Here is a 26676-nt window from a genome sequence, read left to right on the forward strand (position 1 = left end):
TAAGGAGTACTTGGTTAGAAACCTGAACCAGGCTCCTTAAGGTCAAATGAGGGAGTTGTCAGTACTTTCTCACAAGCATCTTTTATTCAAAAGTGAAATATGTATTTGATTAAAATCAGCAGTACTAAAGCCAAAAAACAGACATATTGATATTTTGCAGATGCTAGCCAGATCTGTCACCATTATCATTCTTTGTTTTCAAAATAAGGATATGATGCTGAATATAGAGGGTGGCCTGCTTACCAGTAATCAGAGGATCAGGCTATGCATCTCAGCAAATAGAAATGAGTGAGCTGCTTTTATGTGCTGAGCAGAGTGACTCTGGTAGCTCACTACAGTGATGAGGAGCTTTTTAAGACAAAGCAATTTGCTGGTCCTGCTGCACTGGTTAGGAATGGGAGTTGATTTCAAGAGTTTTCTGCACAACAAATAGGAAACCAATTTAACTGCTTTGTTTTTCATTCTCTGTGCAGATGTAGAGACAGCATGGAATGCCACCGCTCATTCTAAGGCTGCTGTAAGTATTTGCTTATCACTTGGAATATTGTATATGTATCAAGAGAGGGAGGGGAAGAAGAGAGCAAGATATGTTGGATTAAAAAGGTGCATTATTCTTTCTGTTGGCTGTAGAGAGTATGTTTTGAGAAGTTGTAGCAGGCAGTTACTGATATGTCCAGTGTATGAGTATGAAAGGAGTATGTGAGATGGATGAATTATAAATTGGTTTGTATACAGCTAGAGGATGTGTATATTTACACGGAGGGTGTAGTTCACGTATTTCAAACCTGTCTTGGGGACCCCTCAGTCAGAGGGATTTACCAGATATCCGCAATGAACATGCTGGGGTCACCAGTATATGCATATTCATTGTGTTTATCCTGAAAACCTGACTGAGTGTGGGGTATGCAGGACAGGTTTGGGAAGCCTTGGTGTAGTTAGGATGTGGACTTGTCTGTGAGTGAAAGGGAGGGGTATTTGGTGCTGTCTGGATGTGGAAGAGACTGTGTGGCTTCTGTCAGTTGAAGGAGGTAAGCTGGATTGGTTGCAAATGGGGAGAGGCAGTGTTGGCAAAATTAATCAGTGCATACAGAGGAATATGATGGTTAGGTGCAAGGGATGAAGTTGACAATCCTTTAGAATAGGGACCTCCAAATCTGGGACTCGAGAGCCGCAAACCAGCCTGGTTTTCAGGATATCCACAGCGAGTATGCTTGAGTTATATTTGCAAACAATGAAGGGAGTAAATGCAGATGTATCTCGTGCATATTTATTGTGGATATCCTGAAAATCAGATCTGTTTGCAGCTCTTGAGAACCAGATTTGAAGATCCCTGCTTTAGAAGATGAGTCCATAGGCTTACTGGAGCAGAAGGAAAACCTTTTGCTTTGATTGTTTGCTAATGGACATACATTTACTTTCCCCCTTTAGGATAGTCATTTAATTACTTTTTGCAGTTGCTCACAGAATGCTTTTTTAAAAATCTTTCCATAGTTGATTTCCAATCTGGAAATTAGGACAGTGAGATTTTGAGAAGACAGCTCTTTGTAGTTTTCTAGGCATATTGCAGCCAGAATAATATAGGTGAAAATAGTGAAAGCTTTTGACTGTGGAAGCTGAGTATTAAGACCCCAGGGGAAGTAGATCTGTCCTAGAGCTCAGAGATGTGTTCTGTAATAGCTGTGTTTATCACAGAGCTGTCAAATCCTCAGACTTTCTGTACATGGAACAAGGATGAAAATACTAGGCATTTGCTTGGCAACCACTCCTATGAGCCCTGAAACACTTTTCTTTTTCTGTTGTCTGATCAGTTTCTCCTTGGTCACTCCACACCTAAAGTTATCTCTGTGGAAGCTGTATTTCAAATTTCAGTCATTGAATGTATAGGGTTCTTCATAATTTTGCAGACTGAGACAATTTGTATGACTTAAGGCCTGATGTATGAAAAGGCTTTTGCTGTCTTGGGAGGGTGAGAAAATGCATAATACAAGCAGCAACTAGTAATATGTTTTGCAGCTTTCAGCTGAAACAAATTGAGCAAATATGTAGCCATTGTACCACTGAGAGAGAGATTGCCATTAAACCTAAACATTGCCATTTTCTCTTTCTTGGGCACCCTTTGACATTTGTGGCACTTTTCTCTCATTGAAATTTTGACTTCATAGTCATTTTGAATCAAGAGAACAGTTTATTTTTTTAGCTCAACAGAGATGTAAATCTATGGAATAAAGAACGCACAGAAGCCATAAGAACATAAAGAAATTGCCATGCTGGGTCAGTCCAAGGGTCCATCAAGCCCAGCATCCTGTTTCCAACAGAGGCCAATCCAGGCCTGCTACAATATTCTTATCTATTTTCTGGGAAGATTTTTAGCAGCTGAATGGTTACACCATTTCAAAGCTCCTGAGAAAAAGAGCACAATATTTATGCATATTCTTTTTATTAAAAGAATGCAATACAGTAACAAAGACTTCTTGTACATTTGGTTTCTTATGCACACACCAGGTCATGAAAACAAATACCAGCTACACATTTTACAATTTTCTCCCCATAAATTGATTAAAAAGAAAACAGAAGTTGTTTGGGCCCCCCTACCTTCCTCCCCTTATTTCCATCAATCATTAAACAAACTAAAGGAATTAATCCCCCTCCACCCACCCTTAAAAGTTGAGAAAGCAGGTCGTATCCACCTATAATAAAAATAAAAAAGGCAACAATGCAGGAAAAGAAATGAGAGAGAAATAGTTACACCCAAGCTTCTTATAATTAAGACTTGCATCGACTTGGTGGAAGAGATTGAATATAGGGCTCAAACTCCCATGTGTCAAAGGGTTTCCAACATGAAAAAAATAATCCCACAAGCTTGGTTTTCCAACTGTATAGCTTAATGCAAAAAGGTCCACCATTGCCAAAAGGAGGGAGGGTTGGCATCTCTCCACACACACAAAATTATCTTCTTACCAATTAAAAGGCTTGTCTGAGAAACCTCTTCATTCCTGTCCACACTGTACTGCTGGGGGAATTCTGTGCACAAAAACTTAAAGGTCTGCAAACTTTATATTGGTCAAAATAACACAATTTACATGACAGTCTTTAAGTAATTACATTTTAAATTGATACAGAAAAAAGTTACTTAAAGATGCAGAATTTTAAATATTTTGAGCAGAATTTCTCTAGAAATTAACTGTAAGAGTGTCCCTTCCACTCACTCTCCCTACTCCCCTGGCCACTTTGCCCTATCAGGCCCCAACTCCTCCACCTGCCAGTAGCTCTCCCCTCCACTTCTAGGCTCAACCCCTTCCACTCTATCGCCAGTCCCAGAGTTTGCCCCCATTCTCAGTACTGCCCCTCACACAGGCTCCCTCTGTCCCTCTCTCTCACTCACACACATGCTCCCTCTCTCTCTAGTACACATACACACCCCCTCATACAGGCTCCCTCACTCTCTCGCGCACACACACGCCCTCTCTCTTGCATACACACCCACACAAGCTCCCTTTCTCTTTCACACACACATCCTCACACAGGCTACCTATGTCTCTCTCTCATGCACCCCTTCACACCGGCTCTGTCTCACACACACACACACAATCCCTTTTTCATACACACGAGCTCTGTCTCTCACACACATACACACTCCTTCACAATCTCCTCATATAGGCTCCCTCTCTGAAACCCACACTCAAGCATCCTCCACTCCCCCTTACCAACCATGCTCTCTCTCATCTTCCCCACCCCCACTTACCTCCCATGCTCTCTCTCTCACACACACATTCTCTCTCACCGGCATGCCGCGAGTGGAGCATGTCCCACGTGTGCTGCAGGATGCGCTCCGTTCGTGGCGAAGATGAAGGCCCGGCGCGCTGTTCGTGGCGAAAAGGGAAGGCCCCCACGTGCTGCGGGACACGCTGCATTCGTGGCATTCCGGGGTGTCCTCTGCTATTTTCTGCGCAGAAAATGGCAATTCTGCGCTCCGTAGTAGCGCAGAATTCGCCCAGGACTAACACTGGTAACTCAGAAGTACAGTCAAACAGGACAGCTTCCATTAATAGGGTGAGTGGCTCCCCCACTATGGAGCTTAAGAACCACACAATCCTTTGCTAATAAGGCTGCACTTGGATGCAAGACCAGAAGATATGTACCTATCAATTACCTATAGACTATGGCGCAGCTTTGATAGTGGTCAAAGTTATATTATGGTCGTCCTTGATATCTTGGCCGCAGTTGATACCATTGACCCTAGTATATTGCTAACATGACTTGCAGAGATTGGTATATCCAGTACAGTTTTAAAATGGATCTTATCATATAAGGTCACTGTCAACAGATCAGCTTGGCGGCTCATCATCAGGGTGGTCCCTCAGGGGTCCGCATTTTCAGCATCTCTGTTCAATATCTATTTAACTCTGTTATGTAAGCCGATTGGTGGTTTGGGTCTTAATTTTTGTATATATGTAGATGATATCCAGTTTTTCCTGCTTACCAACTATATCACCAATACTTTTAAACATCTGCAAATTTATTTGCCATCGATAAATGGTTATTTCATAACCACGTTACTCTGAATATTTTCTAAACTGAAATAATTTATTTAACACAGTGATCCCTTACTGATGAGTTACCTAAGTTCATTTTCGGTAATCATATAATTACAGTATCTTCCTATGTATGCAGTTTAGGAGTACTATTGCATTCTTAGCTTAACATGAAAACACATTTGTAATTAGATAAAAATTGGTTATTAAGAACTACTCATGCTATGTTGATTAAACTCCTTTTAGAACCCTCAGACTTCAGAACAGTACTACAGCAATTACTATTTTCTGGGATTGATTATTGCAACTCCCTAATGTTGGGTTTATCTAAATTGCAATAAGAGCTCTTCAGCTACTACAAAACTCTGCAGTTTGAGCTCTAATTGCTTTATCTTGGGGAAGATGATGCCATTGTGGAAATACTAAATGAATTCTTTGCTTCGGTGTTTACAAATGAAGATGTTCCAGAGACGGTTTTCAAGGGTGATAATTCAGATGAACTGAACTAAATCACGGTGAACCTGGAAGATGTACTAGGCTGGATTGACAAACTGAAGAGTAGCAAATTGCCTGGACCATATGGTATACACCCAGGGTTCTGAAAACTCAAAAATGAAATTTCAGATCTATTACTAGTCATTTGTATCCTAAAATTAAAATCATCCATTGTATCTGAAGACTGGAAGATGGCCAATGTAATCCTGCAATTTAAAAAGGGCTTCAGGGGTGATCTGGGAACTATAGACTGGTGAGCCTGACTAGTGCTGGGAAAAATCATGGAAACTATTCTGAAGAATAAAATCACAGAATACATAAACATGGTTTAATGGGACACAGCCAGCATAGATTTACCCAAGGGAAGTCTTGCCTCATAAATCTGCTACATTTTTTTTTTTTTGAAGGAGTTAAACATGTGGATAAAGGTTAGCCTGTAGATGGCTATGCCCAAAGATTTCTGTGACCAAAGAATCAATCACCTTCAATTTCATGCCCGAGAGCCCTCTTTGAGTATGTTGCTACCCTCACCAAAACAACCCCCACCCTCACGCCGGACACAGATGACAAGACCAAATGTGAAAACCTTGCATTATTTTTCCATGATAAAATTGCCAAACTTATGGCATGCTTCACAACAACCCCTGCGCCCACAAAAACCAGGGCAATAAACCCAACTGCCACACTCAATACCTTTGAGACCACTGCATCATCAGCAGTAGAATTCATCATAAAGAATATGAGATCATCCTCTCACCCTTCAGACACTATCCCCACCAAAGCCCTCCTGACCATCCCTAATATCATTTCCCAGCCCTTATCCAAACATTATTAACAATTCCATTTCACCTGGCACAGTCCCAAACCCACTTAAGCAAGCTATAGTAAAACCCATACTAAAAAACCTAACCTTGATCCTGCCAATCCCGCTATCGCCCCATCTCCAACCTTCCATTTATAGCTAAAATCCTAGAAAAAACAGTTAATCGACAGCTAACAGACTACCTAGATGAACATCACATCCTATACCCATCCCAATACGGATTCCGCAAACACCATAGCACTGAAACCCTCCTCCTTTCACTAACTGACTTCCTCCTGAAAGACCTGGACAAAGGCCAATCTTTTATCTTGGCACTCCTAGACATATCTTCTGCTTTCGATACCATCAACCACAACATCCTAATTGAACGCCTCAAAGAAATTGGCATATCCAGAGTCCCTCTTCGCTGGTTTAAATCATACCTAAACCACAGGCAATATAAAGTTAAAATTGGAAATGAGTCCCAAACCTTTCAATCTGACACAAGGCGTCCCAGAAGGTTCCTCACTGTCCTCTACCCTATTTAACATATACCTTCTTCCCCTCTGCCATCTCCTTGTTGAACTTGGTCTTCCACATTTTATATATGCGTACAACGTACAGATCCTCATACCTGTGACTGATACCATGACCAATGCCATTAAGACCTGGGATTCTGCCCTCCGGGCAATCAGCAACCTGCTCTCAACACTGCAAAACTGAGCTCTTAACTATTTCGCCCCAAAACATCAACATCAACTGCCCCCCCGCTCTACACACCACCCTCCAACATTGCATTCTCACAACATGTATGCAACCTTGGCGTTTCACTGGACAATCAAATTAACCTAAAAAGATTCATCAACTCCACCCTAAAAGACGGCTTTTTCAAACTTCACACCCTAAAAAACTGGAACCTCTACTACATTGCATCGACTTCCGTACAGTTCTGCAGTTTACCATACTATCGAAACTTGATTACTGTAATGCCATCCTGCTAGGCCTACCCAAAAACACAACCCAACCCCTTCAAATACTCCAAAATGCTGCCGCCCGTATTCTCACCAACACCCATAGGAATGATCACATCACCCCTGTACTCAAAGAACTGCAATGACGCTCCCAATTACATCCCGGATCCTATATAAGACCCTTACTCTCATCCACAAATCCTTTCACAACCGTGACATGCACTGGTTCGACGATTCTCTATTCTTTCACACCTCTTCAAAACCTACCAGAAACAAATACTTGGCTACTCTACACACCCTATCACCTAAACTTCCAAACCTCTCTCCCCCCCCAAAAGCCGTGCATTCTCCATTGCAGGTCCTGCACTATGGAACACCTTGCCAACCATTTTACGTCAAGAAAACTGCCCAAAGAAATTTTTTTTTAATTTTATTTTTATTACATTTTTAACAAAATTAAAGAAACATCATACAATGTGCATTTATACAGGAAAGAAAAACCATACAACCAATTAAACAAAGCAAATTCCTACATGATTCCTATTTTGACTTACAGGAAAATACTTCCAAATTTTGGTCTATTCCGCATTGAATATTTTTTAAGAAATCAGGGGAGACCAATAAAATATCAAGCAGTATAACTAAGGAAATGAATACCATAAACCCAGCATAGCTAGAGTTGTTTATCTGACATTTTCTTATCCAACTTCCTTAATGAGATATTTAGGATGGTGAATGCGTATCTAGAAATAGACGTAATTGTTCTGGGGCATTAAAAACATATCTAGAATCATTATGAAAAAGCAAACATTTACATGGATATCGCAGTATGAATTTCGCCCCCCTTGCGGTTACCTCCTTCCTCATTGCTATCAATTTTTTCCTTTTTATCTGGGTAATTCTAGCTATATCAGGAAATATTTGAACCAGATGACCATAATATTTCACTTTTTGGTATCTAAAATAAGATCTTAAAAAGGTATCTCTCTCTGATTAAAACACAAACTGGACAAGCAGAGTGGATCTTAAACTAATATCTAGTTCCTGAGATTTCTCTAGAAAGTCTGTTAAATTCAAGTTTGTATCCAGTTAGCCTTCTTGTTCTGAAACAGGTTGTTCTGATGAGATCTGCTGAGGTAAATAATATTTTTTTGAGATGGCTGGTATAGCTTTCTCTGGATACTTCAAGACATTAACAAGTAGTTTCTAAACAAATCAATAGCAGATGACATTTTTATTTTTGGAAAGTTCAAAATTCTAAGGTTTGCCTTCATCATTTGATTTTCCATTATCTCCAGTTTATTTTCATGTATTCCTTCTGATTTTAATAAATTTATTTGAACCTTCTCAAAGCCATTTATTTTTCCTTCCATAATACTTAAATACTTTTCCATATTGTCCGTTTTTTTTCTTCGACTTTCTGTGCCTTCATTAAAGCCTCTTGTACAGTCTTAGAGTATTAATAGATAATTGCACAGAAATCAAAATATCTTATTTCCTGAAGTGATGGTGCGCTGATGGGAGTGGAACATACAACTGAGAAATCACCATTCTCCGTTCCTACCTCATCAAGGCCTTCGCCTCGCTGATCCGGGCGTTGTCGTGCCACTTTACCCTGACTCCTGGAACCTGATTCCTCCAGGCTCTCCGAGGCAGCGTTTAATCCTTCCGCTCCTCTCTGGAAGTCAGGGAGTTTCTGTTATGTGTCCGTTTTTGCCCTTCGAAAAGGAGGGCTTCCAACTTCTACCACCAATAGAGGGTCTGGAATCGTTGGAGCGCCCGGGCTCAAAGATATCTCTAAAGCCAAGGGGCTCGGTATCTGCTCTTTACTGTCCCCAGTAGCCGTGCCTCCAGACGAAATTGTTGACGTTTTGGCGAAAGCAGCCTCTATCCCTGGCTGCCGCGGATCCATCCCCGATGTCGGTGGGAGTTCCCTGTACGTACCAGGATCAGTCCAGACTGCTGGGTTATGCCTCCCCTCCAGCAGATGGAGTCAGAGAGAAAACTGAAAGCACCTCCCAGATATACTGGTGTGCCACCTGCTATCCTTCAGTATTTCCTCTGACTCCAGCAGATTGAGAGACATAACCTGCGGTCCTGTCTATCCTGACAAAAAATCTTTCAGGTGTCATTTACTAATTATTACTTGTTAGTTATACTGTCTAGATCAATTAGTTGGTTCTCTAACTAGTTTAAAAAAAAAAAAAAAAAAGAGTTTTAGTTTATTTCGTTTATTGTCCCTTTTTCTGGTTCAGCGCAGCGTGTTATTCACTGCAGCATAGAGGCAGGCTGTGAGAGCATTGCTCTCATTCTTTTTCCCGGTGTTGTGTCCCTTTTGGTCCGGGGGAAAGACTACCGGTGGTCCGGTCACCCTCCCCCATCTATCTCTGCTTTATGCCAGTTGTTTTAACCTGAAGAGGGCCTTGTTTATTTGTAAAAAAAAAAAAAAACGGCTGCGGTCCGTTGTAGCCCTAGCCTGCCGCGCTGACCGGGGACTCCGGAGGGGGTGAGGTTTCTTCACCCAGCGAATTTGCCAGTCGCAGCGACAGCTTTTTTGGCGCGAATTTACTGCTCCCAGACCCAGCTACTTACTTTTGGGCGCCCTTTTCTGCAGCTTCAGGATGCCCCAATCTTCGGCCTGCACGGCCTGTGGCAAGGCGGGGGCGCGACTCTCCAGGGAGGGTCCCTGCTCCCACTGCATTCCCGGGGGCGAGGGACCCTCCCGGGGGCCGAGCGCAGCCCGCAGCACGGCTTTTCGTCCTTCCTCGGAGCGATTAAGCAGGCTGGCAGCTGCGCGGTCCTTAGCCCCGCCTCCCACTGTTAGGGAGCCGGCGGCCATTTTGACCACGCGGCAGCCTGCTGATTCGGCATCGGAGGAGGAGGATTTTTCTTTTAACTCTCCTCCTGCCCTAAGCCCGTGCCGTGAGTCGGATTTGGAGGCGCCTCGAGCCCCTCCCCCTCAGGACCAGCCCGCGGGGGGCTCCAACAAAAGGAAAGTGCCTTTTTTCTTCCAAATTTGTCTTGTTAATGCATCAGGCGTTTTTAGACGCGGAGGCAGGCTGGGAGCCGGAGGAACCCCCTCCCCCTACGGTCCCCAGAGTTTCCCCTGAGCAAGGACGGTCTGGGTCTCAGGACAAAGTGGGGGGGTTCGGATGCTGCTAGAATTTATTCCCTAGGGGGAAAGGGAGGTCCGGGAGCTCCGGATTTTACCCAGGGGTCTCCGGATGGCACATGGTCTCCGGATGGCACAGGGACAGAGGTCTCTGACGCTCAGGGAGTGCTCAAAGGCGATGACCCCCAGATGCTGCGCCTCTTTGGCAAAGATGAACTTAACTTTTTAATCCTTCATGTTTTGAAGGAGTTAGAAATCCCAGCGCCACAGCAGGACACTGACACTTCCACAGGGGACATAGCTATGGCAGGTCTAAGGGCCCCCCCGCAGACTTTTCCTTTACATGCCAAGGTCTTACAGATCGTGTCCAAAGAATGTGAGGTGCCGGAGGCATCCCTGCGCGTAAGCAGGGCAATGAATAAGTTGTATCCCCTGTCAGCGGATTCTTTGGATATTTTTAAGGTCCCTTCCGTGGATTCGGCAGTGACTGCTGTGGTTCAGCATACTACCATTCCTGTCACGGGAGGGGTAGCCTTGAAGGATCTCCAAGACCAAAAGTTAGAGGTTCTGTTAAAGCGCATTTTTGTGATGGCAGCCTTAGGGGTCCATGCAGCGGCATGTAGCAGTATGGTTCAGCGTGCTACTCTCCGCTGGGTTCAGCAATTGCTTACCACATGGGGAGCTCCCACCAGCCGAGGCTGAGCAAGCCAACTGTGTGGAAGCGGCGGTTGTTTACACGGCGGATGCCTTGTATGATTTGTTGAGAACCTCGGCCCGCAGCATGTCATCGGCGGTCGCTGCTTGGCGTTTGCTGTGGCTTAGGCGTTGGTCGGCGGATGCCTCGACAAAATCGCGCCTCGCCTCCTTTCCCTTCAAGGGAAAATTATTGTTTGGTGAGGAGCTGGATCCGCTCATCAAAGACTTGGGGGACAACAAGGTGTACAAGTTACCGGAGGACAAGCCCCGTTCTTTTCATTCTTTTGGAAATGTACGGTCCCGATTTCGGGGCCAACGCTGGTTTCGCATGGGAAGGGGGGCCCCTTTCCCGCAGAAACAGCAGGTCCCCAGGTCTCAGCCTTGGTCTCCTTCCTTTCGAGGCAGACGTCCACAGCGTCTGGGATCCTCGCAGAACTTACCCGCCGGAAAGCCTTCGCAATGAAGGCGCGCAGGCCCATTCCTCCCTTCCCCGCATCGGAGGTCGGTTGTCTCTGTTTTGGGAGGAATGGGTCAAGGTCACATCGGATCAGTGGGTCCTCGACGTCGTTTGCTACGGCTAAGAGTTGGAGTTTGCTCGTCCCCTCCGGGATCTTTTTATGATCTCCCCCTGCGGGTCTCAGGAAAAGAGGCAGATTATCGCCCACACGGTACACAGGTTACGGGCTCTCGGAGCAATATTGCCTGTTCCTCCGGAGGAGACCAGAACAGACAGGTATTCCATTTACTTCGTGGTCCCAAAGACGGAAGGTACGTTTCGCCCAATTTTGGATTTGAAAAGAGTGAACGTGGCCTTGCGCGTTCCCCGATTTCATATGGAGACGCTCAGATCTGTTGTTGCGGCCGTCCACAAGGGAGCATTTTTGGCTTCTTTGGATCTAGCCGAGGCGTATCTTCATATCGGGATCAGGGAACGTCACCAGAGGTACCTAAGATTCACAGTATTGGGGGAGCACTTCCAGTTTTTGCGCCCTTCTGTTTGGGCTAGCAACAGCCCCGAGGGTATTCACCAAGGTTCTCATAGTAGTCGCAGCTTATCTGCGACGCCACGGAAGTCTGGTGCATCCCTATTTGGACGATCGGCTAATCCGGGCGACGTCGCAGGAGGCGTGCAAGCGGGCAGTCCAGTCGGTGGTGCAGCAACTTCAATCGCTAGGTTGGGTGGTCCACTTTGCGAACAGCCAGTTGGTCCCGAGTCAACGGTTGGAATTTTTGGGGGCGCGTTTCGATACCTTGGAAGGCAAGGTATTCCTCACTCAGCGGAGACTAGAGAACCTGATGTTTCAGGTGCAGGCCTTACTAGATCTCCCGTTGCCCACGGCCTGGGATTATTTACAAGTCATTGGTCATATGGTGTCTACTGTGGAGATGGTGCCGTGGGCATTTTCTCATATACGTCCTTTACAGCGCGCTCTCCTCTCCCGTTGGGGCCAGAAATCAGAAATCAGGAGATTACGGCACCCAATTGCCGCTGCTGGAGCCGGCTCGTTCCAGCTTAGCTGGGTGGTTAATCCCAGACAATTTATTGCCAGGGCGGTACGTCTCGCCTTGCGCCAACTTCTCCCGTTGGTACAAGGGCGGGCAGTGTGAGTTCTGTCAGACAACGCATCCACAGTAGCGTATATAAATCGCCAAGGCGGCACGAGAAGTCGGCCGGTAGCGGACGAAGCGTCGTTGTTAATGTCCTGGGTGGAACGTCATCTCTCCCGCATAGCGGCCACCCACAGAGCGGGCGTCGACAACGTACAAGCGGATTATCTAAGTCGTCAATACTTGGATCCCGGAAAGTGGGAGCTCTCGGCCGAGGCAATGAGTCTCATCACCCGGCGATGGGGAATGCCGCGTCTGGACCTGATGTCGACTCGGCAAAATGCACAGGCAGCGCGTTTCTTCAGGCGAGAACACGGTTCGGAGGGGGTAGATGCCCTGGTGCTTCCATGGCCTCGTCACATCCTCCTCTATGGGTTTCCCCCGTGGCCTCTAATAGGCAAAGTGTTAAGACGCATAGAATCCCATCGCGGGCCAGTGATTCTTTTGGCCCCGGAGTGGCCTAGAAGACCGTGGTTCACGGAGCTAGTCAACCTGGCGCGGGACGGACCCTTAAGCTTGGGTCATCTTCAGGGCCTGCTTCGCCAGGGACCCGTATTTTTCGAGCGGGCGGACCGCTTCTGTCTGGCGGCTTGGCTTATGAAAGGAAGCAGTTGAGGAGGAAAGGATATTCAGAGCCTGTCATTTCCACCCTACTGCGGGCGAGAAGGCCCTCCACCACGCTAGCCTACGCCAGAGTGTGGAAAGTGTTTGACGCCTGGTGCGCGGCAGCTAAAGTTCCACCGCGCCGGGCCTCGGTAAGGAGTATCCTTACGTTCCTGCAGGCGGCCTTGACAAAGGGTTTGGCGTACAGCTCTCTGAGGGTTCAGGTAGCGGCCCTGGGGTGTTTGAGGGGTAAGGTAGACGGATTCTCTCTCGCGTGCTACCCGGATGTAGCTTGTTTTTTGTGTGGCGTTCGGAACTTGCGTCCCCCATTTAGACCCCCTTGTCCTTCTTGGAATTTGAATTTGGTGCTCAAAGGTCTCAACTCGGCCCCTCTCACGCTCAAGACCGTGTTCCTAGTGGCCATTGCATCAGCCCGTCGGGTGTCGGAGCTTCAGGCACCTTCTTGTAGGGAACCGTTCTTGCATATTTCAGATGCCGGCGTGTCTCTGCGTACGGTTCCTTCGTTCTTGCCGAAGGTGGCATCGGCTTTTCATGTTCATCAGACGGTGGAATTGCCTTCCTTCTCGGCGTTGGACCTAAAGTCTTCGCACGGTTCCGATTTGAAGCGTCTAGAGGTGCGGCGAGTGATCATGCGATATTTGGAGGTCACTAATGCATTCAGACGGTCGGATCCTTTGTTTGTCCTATGGCAGGGGCCCAAGAAGGGCCTACAGGCATCGAAAGCAACTATTGCTCGTTGGTTGAAAAGTTCGATCGCATCCACGTACATTGGCTGTGGTAAGTCTGTTCCTGAGGGGCTTAAGGCACACTCACTGCGTTCTCAAGCAACTTCCTGGGCAGAAAGTCGTTTAGTTTCTAGCCAGGAGATTTGCAGAGCAGCCACGTGAAAGTCGTTGCATACCTTCGCTCGTCATTATCGGATTGATGTTAGGGGAGCATCAGCTGATTCTGTGGGCAGCAGTGTCATTCGAGCGGCTCTCTCTGGGTCCCACCCCAATTAAGGCGGCTTGGGTACATCCCAGCAGTCTGGACTGATCCTGGTACGTACAGGGAAAGGAAAATTATGTTTCTTACCTGATAATTTTCGTTCCTGTAGTACCAAGGATCAGTCCAGACGCCCGCCCGATGTTGAGTGTCAGAAGAGTCCGCTCCAATAACCAGTTTCTATACATAGCTTTTATACATAGCTTTTCGATATTTCAACAAGGTAGGTACCTATCCCTTTTTTCTTTGCTTTTAGAGGGTGGTGCCTTTTTGATGTTACGTTGATGTTTGCCAGGGTTTTGGCAGGGGAGAGTTTTACTACTTGATCTAGACAGTTGCCATGTTTTTCATTAGTGGCTAAGTTGGCGGAGGATTTGGTTTTGCCTATCTTCTGCTTTGTTATACTTTATACTGAAGGATAGCAGGTGGCACACCAGTATATCTGGGAGGTGCTTTCAGTTTTCTCTCTGACTCCATCTGCTGGAGGGGAGGCATAACCCAGCAGTCTGGACTGATCCATGGTACTACAGGAATGAAAATTATCAGGTAAGAAACATAATTTTCCTTTCTCTCATGCGCGCCTTCCGTTTCGTGTGAGGGATTAATCAAGTAAGTTTTCCAAAAGAAAATAATTATCAGCACGCCGGGAGCTGCTGTTTTCACCTCCTCACAGCATGGCCCTGCCCAAAGAAATTTAAACACAACCTAAAGACTTGGCTTTTCCAGCAAGCTTATACATGAACTGCCCCCTTTCATAAAACGCCCTACACATTGCTCCCCACCACCCCTCCCCCAACTCTTATCCCCGCCGACCTTGCCACCTTTTAAAAAAAAAATAAAATAAAACTTATACAGCCAACCATCTGTTAACCCACAATTTCATCACGCAATTTTCCCTTAACTGTAAATATCACCACATCACCTTGACTGTAAATACTGTCTTTGTATGATTATTTATGCCTCTGATATTCGTGACAAATTGTCACCCCTTATGTTTCTAAACTGCTAGTTTTTAAACTGTTAATTTTAGCCCTCATTTTCTAGACATTTTCTGCTTCTTCACCGCTCTGAGAAAGGAAGGGAGGCCTGCGCGATCGGCGCCCAGCCCTGCCGGGGTAAGGCCTTTTAACTTCCCTTACCCACGGCGAGCCCAGACGCAGACCACGAGGCAAGTCCGCTGCCGCCACTTCCGACACCGCCGTGCCGTCCCTCCGCGCGGCCCTCCGGCCCCCCTGCAACCCGACCGGCCAATAGCAGCGCGGAGAGGGAACTTTAAAGCTGAAGCTCCTCCGGCGTCGCGCGCCAAAAGTGCGCGTCAAAGGGGCAGGCCCCTTTGTGCGCCCCTTCATGCAGCCACTGAGTGAAGGGAGAAGAGAGAAACCTCAATCCACCTTTTCCACTGGCTCACTCTCAGCTTTTAGAGACATCTCCACGCCACCTAACAAACAGTGTGTCAGAAGCCTAAGCCTGCCTGCCCAACTTCATATCATCAGCAGTCCATCCTCTCACCTCTGCCTCCCCCAACCTACCTTCCAGTACCTATTCTCGCACAGCAACCATCCAGTTCTTCTAGCCTCCAGTAACCATTCCTCTTCCCCGCTGGCTCTAACTATCATCCCAACTCTTATAACAATCAACATGATACAAACCTTCCCTATCCCTATTATCCCACACTCATCCCTCAACAGAGTTAATTCACCCTTATTCAATCTACAACTTTCTAAGAGATCTCTGATTCCCATCATGATTTCCCCTCTAACCGAATTCCTAGGCCTATCTTTAATCACGCTAACCCTCCTCAACTCCCAATACCTGTCAAAAAAAATCTCACTTGCTCAATGACTACCTCCTGGACACCCAACCGGACCTGTGTGCTATCACTGAAACCTGGTTGAAAAACACGGATACACCCCTAATCAACCAATTACCGACACAACTATATGACTTTTTCTCTATCCCAGAACTAAAAAGAGGGGGAGGACTACTGCTAGCCGCAAAAAAAGAACTAAGACTAGCCCAGCACGCAATTAAAATCGGACTATTCAAATCCACCCAGCTCCAAATCTGTCTCATCTATGCCCTGCCTGGGCTCCTAGACTCCGACCCATCGCCTCTCATAGAACTTGTAGCTAAACACATCAATACCAACTCACCAGCTATCCTGCTAGGAGACTTCAACATTCATGTTGACTCCCCATCTCCCTCCGCCAACTGCGAAGCCCTCCTCCCTTCCTGGCCATGGGTTTCAAACAAATTATTAACAAACCCACGCACAAAGCAGGACACAAGCTAGACTTAATATTCACAAACGATCCAATCTTGCCCACTTCTCTTCCTTCTTGTACCTCCATCCCTTGGTCAGATCACTCGATGATAGAAACTGAACTATTCATAAAGAAAAAACCGTCCACCAACATCCCTAAATCCTCGATCCAATTCAGAAAACCATGCTCCATGGAAGCCCTCAGCAACACTCTCACCAAGGACCTAACTAACCTGGACCTCACAAATGCGGACACCGCCATGAACTCTTGGCTAACTATCACCCGTTCAGCAGCTGATAAAATATGCCCCTTGACATCCAAAGATATCAATCCTGCCCGTACTAACAAAAAACCCTGGTTCTCATCAGAATTAAGAAAACTCAAACAAGACCTACAACATAAAGAACAACACTGACGGAAGGATCCCTCCACCACCACACTGGCCTCCTACAAAACCGTAATGAGCTACTATAGGGCCACCATTCTTCGTACCAAAAGGGATTTCTACGCCAAAAAAATACACGGCTTCCTATACGACCCAAAAACCCTATTCTCTTATGTTGCAGCACTCACCACCCCTATTCCCAACCATCCCAGAAGAAGAGGCACAAAACAAATCCTCTGAGCTTGCAGTTTTCTTCGACAACAAAATTAAAAAATTTACTTATTCCGCTGACATCTTCCAATTCCACTCCAAACTCCCAGCCTCCACCTGATCAAAACCACGCCCCATCGATACACAAACAGTCACTAGAATCTTTTGATCCTACATCATCCTTGGAAATCGAATCTATCATCAAGAAAATGAAGCCCTCATCGCACCCAATAGACCAAATTCCTTCTCACCATCGCCAAACCTCTGGCCGATATCATAAACTGTTCCCTCACTCACGGAACAGTCCCGGACGCTTTAAAAACAGCCTCTCTGAAACCATTACTAAAAAAAAACCTAACTTAGACCCATCCAACCCCTTAAATTTCTGCCCCATTGCCAACCTACCTTTCATAGCCAAGCTAATGGAAAAACTGGTCAATACTTGACTCACAGACTACCTCGACTCCCATGACATTCTATACCCATCACAATTCGGATTCAGGAAATGCAGAAACACAGAATCTCTCCTACTCTCATTAACGGACAACATCCTGATGGGCCTCGACATGCTTGCTAGCTCTGCTAGACATCTCGGCAGCGTTCGACACAGTTAACCACACAATCCTCATCAACCGTCTGATGGAAATAGGCATCTCAGGTTCTGCACTCCTCTGGTTAAAATCCTTTCTAAGCGACAGGTATTACAAAGTAAAAATAATCGACAAGGAGTTCCCCAGGGTTCCTCGCTCTCCCCGACCCTATTCAACATCTATCTTCTCCCCTTATGCCAACTATTTAATTTATGCGGACGACGTGCAGATCCTAATCCCCATCAAGGATCCCATCTCCAACACACTAACCTATTGGAATAGCTGCCTTCACGCTATCAACCTCCTTCTCACAAGCCTCAGCCTTGTTCTCAATATGTCCAAGACTGAACTGCTGGTCATCTCCCCCAATGATAATAACCCACTAGCCAACACCACAAATACACTATTAGTAAATCAAGTGAGAGACCTTGGAGCCATCCTAGACTCCAGAATGAACCTTAAAAAATTCATTAACACCACTAAAGAAGGCTTTTACAAACTACAGGTCCTAAAACAGTTAAGACCTCTCCTTCACTTCCATGACTACCGCTCTGTCCTTCAAGCCATACTATTCTCAAAGATTGATTATTGTAATGCGCTTCTGCTTGGTCTCCCAGACTCTTCTACCAAACCTCTTCAGATGCTGCAAAACTCTGCAGCCAGGATCCTCACAAACTCCTGCCTTATGGACCACATCACACCGATGGCTACCCATCCGCTACAGAATTCTCTTCAAGACACTGACCATCATTCACAAAACCATATTTCAGCAATCCTCTCTCCAACTCACCATACTCCTCAAACCACACTCCTCAGCATCTGGCCCAGGCGATTTCCCTTGTTTAAGAGATTTGATGGTATCAAGAATTTCTACGGTGGAGATCTCTGCAGCCAAACTAGTCAGAGCCTCTGCCATTAAACTAGGCAAGGGTGTCCTCTTTAAATAGTCATCAACTTGTGCCCGGTATTGCCGTATCCCAATCATGAGATTCCGTGAACCATGTCTCCGTGACAACAACAATGTCCAAGTCCGCCTCCACCATTAGGGCTTGCAGATCTGGGATTTTATTGCCCAAACTACGAGCATTTGTGCTCATAGCTTTCCTCGTTCAGGTTACTGCTGTTCCTGGACTCCTTTTGTGACTTTACTTGAGTTTTGTTATCCGCTTTTCCCTTTCCCTTTGTGCAAGGGGAAAGATTAGTGCCTTTGACAGATTCATCCCCCCCAATTAGCTTTTTCCTTTGGTTACCGATCTGGAATTCCTGTATGCATTGGGTTTCTTCTCTCTTTTCAGATAACACTTCAATCTTTTTCTCAAGAGCTTCTTCAGTATTTAATACAGAGAAGGCTTTTTGTACTTGTTGCACTTGATGCAGTGTGTGTCTCTGCATCAGAGGTTCAATTCTACCAGAGCCCTCTGTAATCTTGTTGTTTATTGAGTTCCTTAATGCCCTGTGTGAATGGGGAGGTTAGACTAGTGGGTTGCACAGCTGTTAAGAATGGGTGCCTGTGAGTCACAGGTCTTATCCTGCCTGAGCCCACTGTAAATCTCTTTATCCTTGACTTGGTTTTTCTGTGGTAATGGGGAATTACTTCCCGAATATTGTAAAGAGGATGAGCCTTTCTTCATTGAAGCTAATTGAGCTTTAACTTCAGCCAGCTCCTTTTTCAAGGAAGCGAGCTGTGAACAAATGGGGCAAGCCCTAAGTTTCCAGATGATCTCCCTCTAAATAAAGGCTCCACAATAGTTGCATTGGATAGTCCTCATTTTGGTAATTTGAAGGTTAACACCTAAGGAATATCAATTTACTAATTTATCCTGTTGTCAATTATGTATTTAGGTAGACTATATCAGAAAAGCAAACTTACTACTATGGGCCACAGAGTGGATGAACTGGACATTAGATTGGAAGGCCAGACTGAAGTCACCAAACAACTGTAAGAAGTGTGTAACGAGCTCCAAGACGAAAATGTCTCTATAAGAGCAAAAATGGCTGATTTGGAGAATAGAGCTCGACGGAGCAATCTGAGAGTCCGTGGGTTTCTAGAAACTCCTGAAAATGCGGACTGTGAGAAAGTGATTACCCGATTCTGTACCTCCTTACTTGACAAAGATGGCAATGGGGAGCAGCCGGTAACTGTGGATCTTAAGTTTAATAGAGCACACCAAACACTGGGGCCTATGGGAGCTAACAAAGCACGTGATAATATTGTCTGCTTCCATGACTATACCCAGAAAGAGAAGATAGCAATTCTGGCCAGAAAACAAATTCGGTGGCAATGGGAAAATCAGGAGATATCTGTATTTGCTGACCTCTCCCAGGCCACCTTGCAAAATAGAACAGAGTTGCGAGAGGTGACTGTTTCTGCGTAAAAAAAATGTGAAATATCGATGGATGCACCCATTCGGGCTTACTTTTACTTGGGACAGGGTGACCTCCCAACTGCGATCCCTGGAGGAAGCCGCTATCCTTTTGCAGGATAAAGGATTTAAACCATCGGCTCCCCCAGGCCCTGGGATCAAGATGTCCGCTCCTAAGGGTCAACACCCATGCTGGCAAAGAGCAACCGCCCATAACAGTCGACTGAAAAGACATTCTGACACCCACACTAGGAAGGACGGACTCTCTTGAAGAGGAATACTGTCACAAGATACCTTTCTTGCTGTCATTGCCTTGACATATGGGGCATCCAGGGACTTAGGTTCTACTGGGTGCTCTATGGGAATGCCGATTGCTAGTGGCATCGGGTGCTCTCTGTTATGGTAGATGTTCTGTTATTACTGTATAATTCCTGTTATACTGTTCTCACACGGGTTCAAGGGGGTTTGATGTTAGATATTGTCTTCCTCGCTACAATACGTAGATATGGATCTGCGGGGAGGAGAAGGCACATCTACAGTGGGGAGGGGGTGCTTTTCCATCTGGGTTTGTGAAGCTCCTACAAATGATAGCTGATCAGTGGGCTTTCAGTATTTACATTGTTCATATTCCTTGTCAGCATAACCCATTTCCTGTTTTGATTACCTTTATCATGGGTTCCTTGTCCTGGGGTATCACTTCTGGGGATACGAAGGCAGGGGGGAGTGAATACCTCTAAATTTACAATGGCCACGATTTCGCATTAGCTCCCTGAATATGAAAGGTTTAAACACTCCATTTAAGCGACTGTTATTGTTTACAGAATTGGGTCACTTACACACAGATATTATCTTCCTTCAGGAAACACACTTGAAAGCATGGCATGAAGCTTTAATGAAGTCCCAGGCTTACTCATCCCAGTTCTATGCCCCGAGTTCCAATCGGGCAAAATACGCAGGCGTGGGGATACTCTTTGCTCGGCATTTTGTATTTGATTGCCAACTTTGTATTAGAGACCCACTAGGATGCTATCTTATCATGGTTATGCTAGTGGACGAGGTGGCATGCACATTGGTTAATATTTATACCTCTAATACGGAGCAGGGTACATTCTTTACTTAGATGCACCAACTACTTTTGACACACAGCAGAGGCGTGCTACTCCTGGAGGGGGGGGGGACGGGACACTTTAACTTAGCTCGGAATCCCAGCCTTGATGCCTCTAAAGGGTGTGTATCCGCGCCTCGGACACACAGGGTGTGGCTTCAAGAGTTAATGGATAATTGGCAGTTACTCGATGTTTGGAGGACCCACTATCCGCAATCCAAATTGTACACATTTTATTCTACTGTTCATTCTTCACACTCCAGGATAGATTACTTCCTGTCAGATAGAGGGCTATTTAATAACATTATTAAGGCTGATATAATACCGGTCGCTTGGTCGGACCATGCTGCCCTGACCATTGATGTTACCCTTCAGAATTATGATAAAGGGATCAGATTTTGGCTCCTTAATGAATCTCTGCTTAATGATGAGGACTTTAATAAGTCATTTATTGAGCGTAATAAAGAATTTTTTCGCACTAATGACACTGGGGAGATGGCACCCTCTTTAGTGTGGGAAGCTTTTAAAGCTTATTCAAGGGGTCTATTAATAGCAAGGGGCACTTATGTTAAGAAATGTAAGCTCCGGGAAGCCCGGCTGATCCGAACGCAGATAGCATCTCTTACTGCACAATACCAATCTTCCGGCTCAGGCAAGGTCTACATCCAATTGACCAAAGCTAGGGAGGATCTTCTACATTTGGAGTCTGCCACTATGAACCATCAGATGCTGCTAACTATGCAGGTGTACTTTGAAGGCAGTAACAAGGCTGGGAAATATTTAGCCAATACATTAAAGAAGGTACAATACCAAAACCTTATAACTAAGATTAAAACTGAACATGATGTCATGCTTACAACCATTACAGACATTCGTAATCATTTTCTAAATTTTTACACCACCCTCTATAGTGCCAACCAATCCATCGCCAAGGCACAAGTTGATGACTATTTAAAGAGGACACCCTTGCCTAGTTTAACGGCAGAGGCTCTGACTAGTTTGGCTGCAGAGATCTCCACCGTAGAAATTCTTGATACCATCAAATCTCTTAAACAAGGGAAATCGCCTGGGTCAGATGGGCTCACGGCTAAGTTTTATAAGTTGTTTGGTCCTTACTTAGTCGCCCCCTTACAAAATGTGTTTAATTATCTCAGTGGGGGGGGGGGGGGAGCTCTTTGGGTCCCGACGCTAATAAGGCAGGAATCACAATTTTGCCTAAACCAGGGCGGGATCCCACCTCTTGCGGGTCTTACCGCCCTATTTCCCTGATAAATATTGATCTCAAAATACTGGCCAAAATATTGGCATCCAGGGTAAACCTGTATCTTCCTGACCTCATCCACCAAGATCAAGCTGGATTCATACTGGGGAGACTCGCTGGGGACAATATTAGAAAACTCATAGACTTAATGTGGATGGCCCACGAACGCCAAACAGAATTGCTCTTTCTGTCCATCGATGCCGAAAAGGCTTTTGACATGGTGCATTGGCCTTTTCTGTTTGGTGTGTTGGAAAAAATAGGCTTCGGGCCCTTCTTTTGCACTTGGTTATCTAGGCTATATGAACACCCTAAGTCCTGTCTGAAAGTCAATGGGGGCTATTCAGAATGTTTTGAAGTATGCAGGGGAACTAGGCAAAGATGCCCATTGTCTCCTCTTCTATTCGCATTATTTCTAGAACCCCTGGTTATCAATATTAGACGGAGTACTGAGATTACGGGTTTTCAAGTCGGGGAAGCCTCATACAGGCTCTGCTTGTTCGCAGATGACATCATGTTTACAGTTACCAGACCTCCTACCTCGTTGGTGGGGATAGAGCGAGAGCTTCGTCTCTTTTAGTGAGGCATCTGGGTTTCGGGTTAATTGGTAAAAATCTGAAATTCTTAATGTTAATGTTACATGTATCACATCCACTGTTCAACTGTTACAACAGGCCCATCCTTTCTGCTGGGCTCCTCATAAAATTAAATATTTGGGCATTTACTTATCCAAGCACCCCAAAGAGCTTTTTACTTTAAATTATGTCCCTCTATTACAAAAAATATCTGCTGATCTGGAACAGTTGGGTAACCTGCCTATCTCGTGGCTGGGACGTGTAGCCACGATTAAAATGAATATTCTGCCTAAATTATTGTATTTGTTCCAATCGCTCCCCATACTTATTTCTAATTCTTTATTAAAACAATGGCAGCGGAAAACATTGTTTCATTTGGAAGCATAGGCCGCCCAGGGTTAGTTGAAATGTGCTTTATCAAACCAAGCTGGAGGGGGGTCTCGGGGTTCCTCATTATCTATGGTATTATGTTGCGGCCCAGCTACGCCCATTGATAGTGTGGTATAATGTACGGGAAGTGAAGCATTGGGCCCAGATTGAGGGTGCCCGGATGTCTGGAATGCCGCTATCCTCTATACCATGGCAGCCCCGGAAAACATGGAGAGCATGACCCGCTATGCTGGCGACGACCAGACATACAATGCAGATATGGGATCGGTGGCAGGGAAAGTTAGTAGGCTGGAGAGACTATTTTCATCTTTCCAGCTTATTCCACAATACTGAGTTCTCCTGGGTCTCCCTGCCACTGCTTTCCGGGTTTGGAAGGAATGTGATTTGACCCAGATGGAATGTTTATGGGGCGGGGATAAAATGTTGTGTCTTGATTATTTGTCGGGCCTACCACTTACCAGTAACGGAATTTTTAGCATATCTCCAGATTACACGCTTTTGCCAGAGTAAAAATATTCAGATGGTGTTGAGCTCCGGGAAATCCCTGTTTGAAGGATACTGTTCGACCTCAGTGCAGCCCAAGGGCCTAATCTCCAAAGTCTATAAATTACTGAATGTCAGACTTAAGAAGTTACAGCCCTACGCTAAGGCCTGGGAGAAAGACTTATCTAAAGAACTCACTCCTGAGACCTGGGATGATATTTATCTCCATATCAGTAAAGCTTCAATATCCTCTTCTTTACTTGAAAGTGGGTATAAGCTTCTATACCGCTGGTATGTTTCTCCAGTGAAACTTATGAAAATATCTAGTTAAGCCGTCTCTTGGGATAACAAAAACCGCGCCGACAACGGGAGCCCCGCCCCCGATCCAGCTCCACCAATAGGAGCCTGCCCTGAGGGGCTTTAAATCAGGACTCGGACCGGCGCCGCGCGCCGAAGGAGCGCAACAAAGGGGCAAGCCCCTTTGTTTCGCCCCTTCGTACAGCCCCGAGGAAGTCCCGAGCCATACCCGCGGAAGAATCTATTGCCATATATATCATTTCGGCGGCCTACATCCCGGCGCCCACCTGCACCCAACCGCTTCCTCCTCCTCCCTGCCGAGGCTTGCGCGATCGGCGCGGCCCATCCGGGGCAAAAGCCTGCTCACCAGACACTCGAGGTGAGACGTGCAGGAGAGACGGGGGGGCAAAGAACAAAGATACCTAAAACGAAACTAAAACTAATTAGCCACTCCAGCAGCACTCATCCAGTCTCCAGCAGCACATTCAGCCTCCAGCAGCACTCATCCAGTCTCCAGCAGCACACTCAGCCTCCAGCAGCACTCATCCAGTCTCCAGCAGCACTCATCCAGTCTCCAGCAGCACTCATCCAGTCTCCAGCAGCACATTCAGCCTCCAGCAGCACTCATCCAGTCTCCAGCAGCACTCATCCAGTCTCCAGCAGCACATTCAGCCTCCAGCAGCACTCATCCAGTCTCCAGCAGCACTCATCCAGTCTCCAGCAGCACATTCAGCCTCCAGCAGCACTCATCCAGTCTCCAGCAGCACTCATCCAGTCTCTCCAGCAACCAGCATTCGTCCAGTCACTCCACCATCCCTCTAGCAATCTTCTAGTCACCCCAGCATTCAGTCTCCAGCAGCACTCATCCAGTCTCCAGCAGCACTCTTCCAGTCACTCCAGCAACCAGCATTCGTCCAGTCACTCCACCACCCCTCTAGCAATCTTCTAGTCACCCCTGCATCCAGCATTCTTCCAGTCAATCCAGCATCCAGCACTCATCAAGCCACTCCAACACCCAGTAGTCATCCAACAATCTTATCCACCTGCAATTTCTTCGTAAAAGACAGCATGCTACAAACTTTCCCCATTCAGATCATCCCTCACCTACTCACCCACAGAGCGAATACACCAGTGCTCAATCCACGATCAAAGAGATCCCTGATTCCAATCATGATCTCCCCTCTAACACAATTCCTAGGATTATCTCTAATCACCTTAACCCTTTTCAACTCCCAGTCACTCTCAAAAAAATCTCATTTGCTCAACGACCTCCTCCTGGACACCCAACCGGACATCTGTGCCATTACAGAAACATGGCTAAAAAACACAGACACCGCCATTATTAACCAGTTGCCAACACAACAATATGACATCTTCTCTATCCCCAGACCCAAAAAAAGAGGGGGTGGAATAATGCTAATAGCAAAAAAAGAACTGAGACTGTCCCAACAAGCCTTCAAATCGACGACCAAATTAGAAATCGGACTATTCAAATCCTCCCAGCTTCAAGTCTGCCTTATTTACGCCCCCCCGGGGCTCCTAGAATCCGACCCTTCTCCACTCATCGAAACCATAGCCAAACACATCAACACTAACTCACCGGCTATTATCTTAGGAGATTTCAACATCCATGTTGACTCCCCTACCCTATCATCTAATTGCGAAGCTCTTCTCCTTTCTCTCCAGGCTATGGGATTCAAACAAATTATAAACAACCCCACACACAAGGCAGGCCACACGCTTGACCTGATATTCACTAACGAAACCATCTCGCCCATCACCCCTCCTTCCTGCTCTCCCATCCCCTGGTCAGATCACTCGATGATAACTACAAAATTATATATAAAACAAAAATTGACTCCTATTGTTACTAAATCCTCGATCCAGTTCAGGAAACCCTGTTCCATGGACACTCTCAACAACAGCCTGGCCGAAGAACTAATTAAACTGGACTTCTCAGATGCGGATACCGCTATGAACTCCTGGCATACTATTACACACTCAGTAGCTAACAGAATTTGCCCTGTAACAACAAAAGTTATCAACCCAGCCCGCACGAACAAGAAACCCTGGTTCTCAACCGAACTAAGGAAACTCAAACAGGATCTACAACACAAAGAACAACGCTGGCGGAAAGATTCCTCCGCTTCCTCACTTGCTTCGTACAAAACTGCAATGAGCTACTATAGGACATCCATTACCCGCACCAAACGAGATTTCTACGCCAAAAAAATACACGGCTTCTTATATGACCCTAAAACTCTGTTCTCATATGTAGCTGCCCTTACCACACCTATGCCCCTCACCATCCCAGAAGAAGAAGCCCAGAACAAATCTACAGAGTTGGCTATCTTTTTTGATAACAAAATCAAAAACCTTCTTGCCCCCCTGGCTTCAACTAACATGGCTCCAAACCCTTCGCAACCATTAAGCCTCGCAACTAATAACCCTTCACCAAATATCCACAGACCGTCACTAGAAATTCTTGAACAGACATCCTCCCTGGAAATTGAATCAATAATCAAGAAAATGAAACCTTCCACTCATCCTCTGGACCAAATACCGACCAAACTACTTCTCACCATCCCTAACACCATTGCTAAACCGCTCGCAGACATCATAAATTGCTCCCTCAATCAAGGATCGGTTCCGGACTCCTTAAAAATTGCTTCACTTAAACCCTTACTTAAAAAACCCAACCTGGACCCAGCCGACCCTGCAAACTTCCGCCCCATTGCAAACCTACCTTTTATAGCCAAGCTAATGGAAAAGCTTGTCAACATCCGACTCACAGACTACCTGGACTCCCACAATATTCTCTACCCCTCTCAATTCGGATTCAGGAAACGCCTAAACACAGAATCCCTCCTTCTTTCTCTAACGGACAACATCCTGATGGGCCTTGACAAGGGACAATCTTACCTGCTAGCCC

The 26676-nt window shown here is 45.9% G+C and overlaps 1 protein-coding gene across 5 annotated transcripts in view; it reads left to right on the top strand.

Annotated features, from left to right (window-relative positions):
- Positions 1-26676, top strand: part of CEP350 (centrosomal protein 350) — a 358722-nt gene that overhangs the window by 28657 nt on the left and 303389 nt on the right. For all 5 annotated transcript variants that reach the window (XM_029617504.1, XM_029617506.1, XM_029617505.1 and 2 more), the window contains exon 3: positions 474-517. In XM_029617504.1, coding sequence (XP_029473364.1) covers positions 474-517 — 44 coding nt within the window. The remainder of the gene's footprint in view (positions 1-473; positions 518-26676) is intronic.

Source organism: Rhinatrema bivittatum, chromosome 10 (assembly GCF_901001135.1).
Source record: "Rhinatrema bivittatum chromosome 10, aRhiBiv1.1, whole genome shotgun sequence".
In the NCBI taxonomy this organism is placed as follows: Eukaryota; Metazoa; Chordata; class Amphibia; order Gymnophiona; family Rhinatrematidae; genus Rhinatrema; species Rhinatrema bivittatum.